Here is a 9,081-nt window from a genome sequence, read left to right as displayed (position 1 = left end):
AAATTAGACTGCTCTCAGAAGATAAACCGCTCTTGCGCTTTCTCTGGAGAGACTTAAACACACAGGAACTACCCCGAGTGTACGAATGGCAAGTCCTCCCTTTCGGGACTACCTGCAGCCCCTGCTGTGCCGTCTTTGCACTTCAGAAACATATACTTGACCATAGCCAGCCTGGAGATGATGTCCAGAATTCTGTGCGAAAATCCTTTTATGTAGACAACTGCCTACAAAGTTTCACCTCAGCAGAAGAAGCAAGATGTTTCGTTGACCGGATAAGGAACCTGCTGGCAGACGGTGGCTTCGAGTTGAGGCAGTGGTCCAGCAATGCTCCTTCAACAATAAGTCACCTGCCCCAAGATGCCATATCAGACAGTGCAGAACTCTGGATCTCACAAGGCCAAACAGACAGCAAGGAATCGACATTGGGGCTTCTCTGGAACCATCAGTCTGACACAATCTCCTACAAATACCGTGCCAAGGGCAGTAGTGAGACTACCATGCGCAACATATACAGAATCTTAGCCAGCCAGTACGACCCGTTGGGTTACCTCATCCCTTATACCACTCGTGCCAAGATAATTGTACAGCGACTGTGGGACAAAAAACGGGATTGGGACGATCCACACTTGCCCACAGATCTGTTACAAACTTGGATTGAATGGGAGGAGGAGCTACCAGCCCTACCAAATATTGTTCTTCCACGATGCTACTGTAGCCCCACCAAAGACACTGGAACAAGCCTACGAGACATACACGTTTTCTGTGATGCCTCCGAACGTGCATATGGCTCTGTGGCATATCTTCGAACAGAAGATCAACATGGGCAAACAGAGGTAGCCTTCTTAACAGCAAGATCACGTGTAGCACCAAAAAAACAACAATCTGTTCCCAGACTGGAATTGTGCGCTGCATTGACAGGAGCTCAACTTGCCAAATTGCTCAAAACCGAGTTGAACCTGCCCATACGTCAAATAATTTTGTGGACCGACTCCACCACCGTCCTAACGTGGTTACAATCTGAATCTTGCCGATTCAAAGTATTTGTAGGGACCCGGGTAGCAGAGATTCAAGATCTCACAGAGCAACACAGTTGGAGATACGTACCATCCGCAAGTAATCCAGCCGATGACATCACTCGGGGAAAGAGTCTACTCGAGCTCAACACAGGAAGCCGCTGGTGCCAAGGACCGCTGTTCCTGAAAGATCCACCCAATCTGTGGCCGGAATGCCCCAGTCCAAAGGTACTAGACAATAAAGAATTGCGTAAAACAGATTCTAGTACTCTGGTCTGCTTTACATCAACTAATTTCAGTCAGTTTAAGACTCTGAAGGAGCTAATCGAGTCCATGGCTCTTCAAGGGGCGGCCGATGGTAAGCCCACAGCCAGTGATTACCGAAATGCTGAGATTGGTGTTTTGCAGCAAGCACAACAGGAATGCTTTCCATCAGAATTGGAACAACTAAAAACCAGTAAACCGCTTGCCCGCAACAGTAGACTAAGAGCACTGTCCCCAGAACTCGACGTAGAAACTAACTTGATCAGAGTTGGCGGACGTTTACGACATAGTCCCTACCTTGAACCTGACAACATACACCCTATAGTACTGGACCAAAGGCATCCCATTACCAAACTTATCATCCAAAGTTATGATTCCAAACTTTGCCATCCAGGTCCTGAGAGGGTGTTCGCTGAACTCCGGCGGAAGTACTGGGTTCTGCGTGGTAGAGAGGCCATAAAGCATCTGCAGCGAGGGTGTGCGCAGTGCCAAAAATGGAGAAAAAACCCAGAGGTACCTAAAATGGCGGACCTTCCCCCAGCGAGACTACGTCTTTTCAAGCCCGCCTTTTACTCCACTGGTGTGGACTGCTTTGGTCCCTATGCTGTCAGAACGGGTCGACGCAGTGAGAAAAAATGGGGGATAATATTCAAATGCCTCACCACCAGAGCAGTATACATCGATATCCTCCATAGTCTGGAAAGTGACTCCTTCCTTATGGCCCTCAGACGGTTCACAGCTAGACGAGGAAAACCCCATGAGCTCTGGTCAGATCAAGGCACAAACTTCAGAGGAGGTGAAAGAGAGCTAAAGGAAGCTTTTGCAGCTCTTGTTCCAGACCTTCAGAGACAGTTGGCTGAGCAGCAGATTGAATTCAATTTTAACCCTCCAAATGCGCCACACTTTGGAGGTTGCTGGGAGCGAGAAATTCGCTCATTGAAAAACGCACTGAGGGTTACTCTTGGAGCTCAATCGGTGACTATTGAGGTCCTTCAAACTGTGCTGGTGGAGATTGAAGGAATCTTGAACTCCAAACCACTGGGATATACATCATCTGATGTCTCTGATCCTGATCCGATTACTCCAAATTGTCTCCTGATGGGGCGGCCAGATGCTTCGCTTCCCTTGACAGTATACCCCCAGTCTGAGCTTGTCAGTCGGCGACGCTGGCGTCACAGCCAAATCCTAGCGGACCAATTCTGGAGGCACTACCTCAAATTCTACCTCCCTGGCCTTCAAAGCCGTCAAAAATGGCAAAGCGACACTCCAGAAGTCAAGGTTGGCACTACGGTTTTGATCGTGGATCCTCAGCTACCCAGAGCTCTCTGGCCAGTGGGGAAGGTGTCAGAAGTTTTCCCTGGAGCTGATACCAGAGTGAGAACAGCAAAGGTTCAGGTGGGAGAAAAAACTTACACTCGGCCAGCTGCACGCCTTATACAATTACCTGCCATTCCTGACTAAAGTAATTGTAAATCCATAGTAGATTAGAAGCCCTTTTGCAGATGTACATATTTCCTTGTGGAAATCTGGGGGCGGCTGTAAAAAAGGCTATGTTTTGCTGTCACTAAACTCTCTCTCTTAAATCTCCCCCTCTGTATTCTGAGGCATACACGCATACACCACACCTTGCCTGAGCCAATCAGCAGCCGGACACATGACCAGGTGATCTCCCCCACCCTCACAGAGACGGCAGTCCAGTGCAGCGGTACACACGAGACGCCTCGCTTGAGTTATGCTGAAGTTTAATAACTTGATATCGCCTTTTTGGTCAAAGTGTTGTGCGTGAATACAAAAGTAAGTTTGCTCTTTTTAATTATATAGTCGATGAGACCTGTATTCGTTCCTGTAAACAAGCTAAAACGCACGTGAGGTGACGATGTAGATGCGTGTATTCATGTCTATAACTCGCTAGATAGTATGCTTGTGTACAAATCTTTATCATCGTCAGTGCTAGTGTTACTTTTCATTATTATTACATGTTATGTTCCTATTTGAGGCAAGGTTCGCAGTGATACTCTGTATATAACGGGAGACTTGTTGTAAACAAATTGCTTTGTGCATGCGCACTCAGACCTGATAATGCGTTGCTCTCATCGAGCTTTGCAGCACTAACAAGGTGTCAGGTTACAGCTGTGCACCGGCAATACTGTAGAAGTTATAGCTGCTTTACATTTTGCTTCCAGTTTTTGGGACTAATGTTCATGTTTAGTTATTAATCTTAATTTATTGTCCTGTATTATGGTCAATATGTTTGATTATTGTAATTCAGTGCTATTATTGTTATGTATATTCATGTTTATGTTACTGTTTGTATTTTATAGAAAACCACAGATTAACACATTAACACGGCCCAACCAGCCAGTCTGTTGAGTGGTGAAAATAAATGGGTTATTCCCGGAAATACCTGAATCTTCGTGTGGTCTCTAATCGGACCGTCTTTGGTGGGTCAGTTCCCTGAGCCGGCAACTTGGCGTATAGAGTGACGAGCCACTTAAATCTAGAAACATTTTTTCACATATCAATAGTACAAGTGTGCAATATCTTGGAATGTAAATGGAAAAATTAGTTTTGGTATGTAATGTGTATATGACACACACTTGGGTAGAATGAGGGTAATGGGTTTGTGTGTAAAATATGCCATAAAGTATGCATCATATGCATGTGAAACACTGTGTACCATATGCACACCAAAACAAATTTTGGTGTATGCATTCCAGAAGATTGCACACTCGTAGTTATAGACTGTCATGTGATCAGGCTCAGGAAAAAGAAAGAAAAATCCTCAGAGTTAACTTACATTTCTTAACCTTGAAGTACTACTTGAAGTAGAAAAAGCTTTACAATTCAAATGAGCCACTTGGAACACCAAGGTTTTGTAGCTCAGCTAATAATTGACTTAATAGGTGTAATTTAAAAGAAAAAAAACATCGCTTTTAAAATCATTTATAATTGTAGAATTTCACGTTTTGTGTCACCATTGCCATAAGTTAAGCAGAATACACTATAGCAACTTAGCTAAATTTAGCTTAAATTTGAGCAAGACTTTCAGTGAGTATTTGAGATATATGGTGGATATGGTGGTTGAGGTGATAGTGGTTACATTTTTGGTTCATGTACATGCATTAAATACATAAAATGTATCTAGTGTGTAACAAAATAAATGGAGGATCAGTCTTGTAAGCTTGCTATATAAATTGTGATCAGAGAAGGGCGTTTTAGGGTTTTAAAAGATACAAGAAAGGGATCGTAGCAGTTACTGCAATATTTTACCATTATATTTTATTTAAAATGGGTTGTACTCCAGGTTTTATAGAAACAAGGGACATGCAAGCAGAAAAGTCTCACTTTAAGTCAAGCAAAAAAAACAAAAAAATACCTGAAGCAAGGCTCAACAAAAATACACAATCATTGTGTTTAAGAAAGATACATTAAATAATATTTCACTCTTGCCATTACAGAAAAGATTTGCTTCAGCAACACGTGAAGTAAAAAGAACAATAAATTAGATTTTTGTAATACACTTACATGCACATATGTAGTTTTACAGTCTCACAATTAGACTGCACACCACCTCAGCAGACAGCTGGAAAAAGGTGTCTATATTTTGGGTGTGACTGCGTTTCTTTTAGTTAATTTTTGTGATTTTGTGGGTGGTACGGTAGGTGGAAGGGCGGATGTGGGGGGTACGGTAGGTGGAAGGGTGAATGTGGGTGGTACGGTAGATGGAAGGGCAGATGTGGGGGGTACGGTAGGTGGAAGGGCAGATGTGGGGGGTACGGTAGGTGGAAGGGTGGATGTGGGTGGCATGGTAGGTGGAAGGGTGGATGTGGGTGGCATGGTAGGTGGAAGGGCAGATGTGGGTGGCATGGTAGGTGGAAGGGCAGATGTGGGTGGCATGGTAGATGGAAGGGTGGATGTGGGTGGCATGGCAGGTCGAAGTGGTGATGTAGATGGAGGGTTGGATGTGGGTGGTATAGCAAGCATGGTGGATGATGTATCAGAAAAGTCCTCCAACATAAACTGGTCCAAGTCAAGGTCCGGGAATAGTGTGGAGGATGATTGTGTGGGAGGTGGTGAAGCTGTAAGACTTTTTGAGATGTGTGTGACTCTGCCATTGTGTACAGTGATGTTGACTGCTGGGAGTGCCAAAAGGGAATCAATTATACCATCTACAGTGGGGTGTTCTGGGAGATTGATGATAGAGTTTATGAGGTTGTTTTCAATTGTCGATGTCTGAATGTCATTTGCAGTTTTATATGTAATGTTTCCATGTGAATATACAGTGATGCAGGTGACTTTATAGTGAGTATTACATTTGGGGCAGTGAACACGTGACGCGGACAAGGGCATATTAGAGATTTTGTGCTGTCGTGGGCAGATGTGGTGAACATTGATCATTGCTCCAATAATTTCTGTGGTGAGGTTTGTGGAGGTGGTGGTGGTGGCGTGCTGCATGGTGCATGTAGTGTTAGGGCTAGGGCTCTCTTCCACTACAGTGCTGTCTCTAGTACCGGTGAGTCTCAATTCCCCTTTAAAGTGGCGCACTGAAACATTGCTAATTAAGTACCATGAACCAATGTTCAATTTCTCTTCCCCCCAGTTTGTGAATTCAACATGCGCAGTCTGATCAGCAACCCTGTACGTGGTGTTTGCCAGAAGACGGCCATCTTGCACAAAATAGTGTCCTTCACTTTCAATGCTGATGACCTTTACCCTCACATTTACCTATAATTGAAATAAAAATAAATAAATAAAATACAACAGCTGCAAATAGTAACTGAAATGGTACACTAAAAAATATTTAAGCTCTAACCCTTTTAAAGTCTTTCTCAATAGTCTGGACGTCAGACAATGGAAGGACTTCATTGGTCGTGGTCATGGTGTTGTTAAAACTGTAATCGAGTGCCTCAACACAGGTCAATTTAGATTTGAAAGTAAAGAGAACTTCTTGGCATTCATCCACCCTTGATGGTTGCACAATAATGTCATGTAACTGCACTGGGGTCCTGTTTTTAAGGTAAGCGGGAGATAAAGATAACATTAGGGTGCAGTTCAATACATTTGTTAAAATTAATAATAATTATATATATATATATATATATATATATATATATATATATATATATATATATATATATATATATACTATTACCTTTGTGCATTTACTGTCTGAAATTTACTTACTGTTCTTACAATTGAAATAGTCTCAACTTATTACAGTTACCATGAAGCAGTACTAGTTTCAATAAGATAATGTATTGACATTTCTGACATGAATTGAAGAACATATAACTGCATTTTTCCCCCTTTTTATGCCCCTACCACTTTCTCTGAGATTGAGATCCCCAAAGTCCTGTACAAGTTTGCAAATGGAAAAGGTATGTTATTAGACCGTTTATATCAGATGCATCTTTGAAAAATATTAAACGGTTTGTTTAATGTGTCTACTAGCATACTATCAAGAAAGGTCTGCTAATATAAGGTAATATATGATTTATGCAACACGCTGTTCTGCGAAATTTGTATCACTACACTGTCTGTTCTGTTTTTGTCCATACTATGTGACACCCATCTTGAGATTCCAAGGTCTACAGAATCCAGGCCATTCCATTACAAGTTTTGTCCAAAGATCATCATGTGCAATTCTATATCTCCCATAATTGCTGTTCTTTCTGGAGCTCCAAAACTACATCCAGCCAAGGTTTTTAGTGTTTAATTTTATTCTTTTTTTTTCTTTACAATTTGTTTCTTTCAGATAAAAACAGGAAATGTGGTCTAAAACGGTAAAGAATAATCTAATTTCTGTCATAGCCTAATCCATCCAAACAACACTGAATGCTTCAAAATCACACAAGAAGCATCCACAAAGACTGCCTGCTTTCCTCCAGTTATCTCTTAAAATTGCAATTCAGTACATAGAATTGCATTAAATCATTCAACTAACATGTAGAAAAGACCAAATAAAAAGGTAAGTTGACATGCTTGTCCTTGTGTACATTTTAAGAGTTTAAAATTAACGGAAGATATTTAAGACACAGCTTCATCAACTAACAATATAATTTCAATGTGTAAACTGTTATACAATTGTCCACTACTGACATAAAAGTAAGGTAACAGACAATGTCTACATTAGTAGCAACATATTTTGTATAAAATATTTACTTTTGAAGCAGTTCATCGAATGTAATTTTCCAGATTACTGAAAAACTGACTTGATTGCGCTCTCCATAAACCCATCACAAGATTATCTGCTCCATGAACTCCTACAATGAACTTCACAACTGATAAAAAGGTAAATTGTATTTGAATCAATTTCAGTTTTGCAGACACTAAACACTTTCTTTGAAGCACAGACTATTCTACTAACAATACACTTTCAGATTTGTGCTGCAAGTCAATAAGTAATGCTGATCATTAAAGTCCAAAAAAACTCATATACAAATGTCCACTGATAACAAAAATGTAAGATAACTGACATTTTCGACATTAATTGCAAAATAATTGTATTGCTGTGTAAACCATCGACTTGAAGTTCTCCATATTCAATGACTGTAATCTTTACAGATTCCCCAAAAAAGACAAACTTCCATATACACATAAAAATATATTCTGGTCAATCAACTCTTATACAAATGTCCACAACTAACAAAGGTTATCTAGCTGGCATTTTCTACCTTAATTGCAAAATGGCTTTATTACTGTGTAAACATTGGCTTGAAGTAGTCCGTTCAATGAGTGTAATCTTTACAGATTCCTGAAAAGATGAACTTCCTCCATATACACAGCAAAGGATATTCTGCTCCATGAACTCCTCTAGAAATGTTCACAATTAACAAAAAGGTTATCTAACTGGCATTTTCTACAATCATTTTAAAATGGGTTTTATTGCTGTGTAAACTATTGACTTTGAGTAGTCCATGTTATGTTCAATGACTGTAATCTTTTACAGATTCATGACAACTTTCTCCATATACCCATCAAAAGAGTGTTCCATGATCTCTTATACAAATGTCCACAACTAACAAAAAGGTAAGCTAGCTGACATTTTCTACACTCATTTTAAAATGTTTTTATTGCTGTGTAAAATATTGACTTGGAGTACTCCATGTTCAATGACCAATCTTTACAGATTCCTGAAAATACTAACTTTCTCCATATACCCATCAAAAGATATTCTGCTCCATGAACTTTTATAGAAATGTTCATTACTAACAAGAAGGTAAGCTAAATTAATTGCAAAAATGGTTTTATTACTGTATAAAAGTTGGCTTGAAGTACTCCATATTCAATGAATGTAATCTTTACAGATTTCCGAAAAGATAAACTTCCTCCATATAACCATCAAAAGATATTCTGCTCCACGAACTCTTCTAGAAATGTCCACTACTAAAAAAAAAAGGTTATCAAACTGGCATTTTCTACATTAATTACAAAATGGTTTTATTACTGTGTAAACCATTCACCTGAAGTACTCAATGTTCAATGACTGTAATTTTTACAGATTCCTGAAAAGTCTAACTTTCTCCATATACCCATCAAAAGACACTCCGCTCCATGAACTCCTATAAAGAACTTCACAACTGAAAAAGGTCAACACTTTATATGCTTTCCTCCAAGCACCGGTTAATCTACTAAATTACTGCAGATTACAGATTTGATAACATTTTGAACGTATTTACAGAAATAATTTGTTCTCTTTGCATTTTCAGATCTGTGCAACAAATCTATAACAACTGTTGATATTCTGAAGTCCAAAAACTCCTATGCAAATGTCCACTCCTAAAAACAAAAGGTAAGCTGACAG

General features: G+C 40.1%; 1 protein-coding gene across 1 annotated transcript; it reads left to right on the top strand.

The window, feature by feature from the left end:
- Positions 1-1,557: 1,557 nt before the first annotated feature.
- LOC137079447 (uncharacterized) lies at positions 1,558-3,675 on the top strand. The gene is made up of 2 exons (XM_067447404.1): positions 1,558-3,071; positions 3,599-3,675. Exon 1 carries the CDS (start codon positions 1,800-1,802, stop codon positions 2,736-2,738), a length of 939 nt encoding a protein of 312 aa, XP_067303505.1. The 5' UTR covers positions 1,558-1,799; the 3' UTR covers positions 2,739-3,071; positions 3,599-3,675.
- Positions 3,676-9,081: the final 5,406 nt, after the last annotated feature.

Source organism: Pseudorasbora parva, chromosome 6 (genome assembly GCF_024679245.1).
Source record: "Pseudorasbora parva isolate DD20220531a chromosome 6, ASM2467924v1, whole genome shotgun sequence".
Lineage (NCBI taxonomy): Eukaryota > Metazoa > Chordata > Actinopteri > Cypriniformes > Gobionidae > Pseudorasbora > Pseudorasbora parva.
This window is presented reverse-complemented; position numbering and strand designations above follow the sequence as displayed.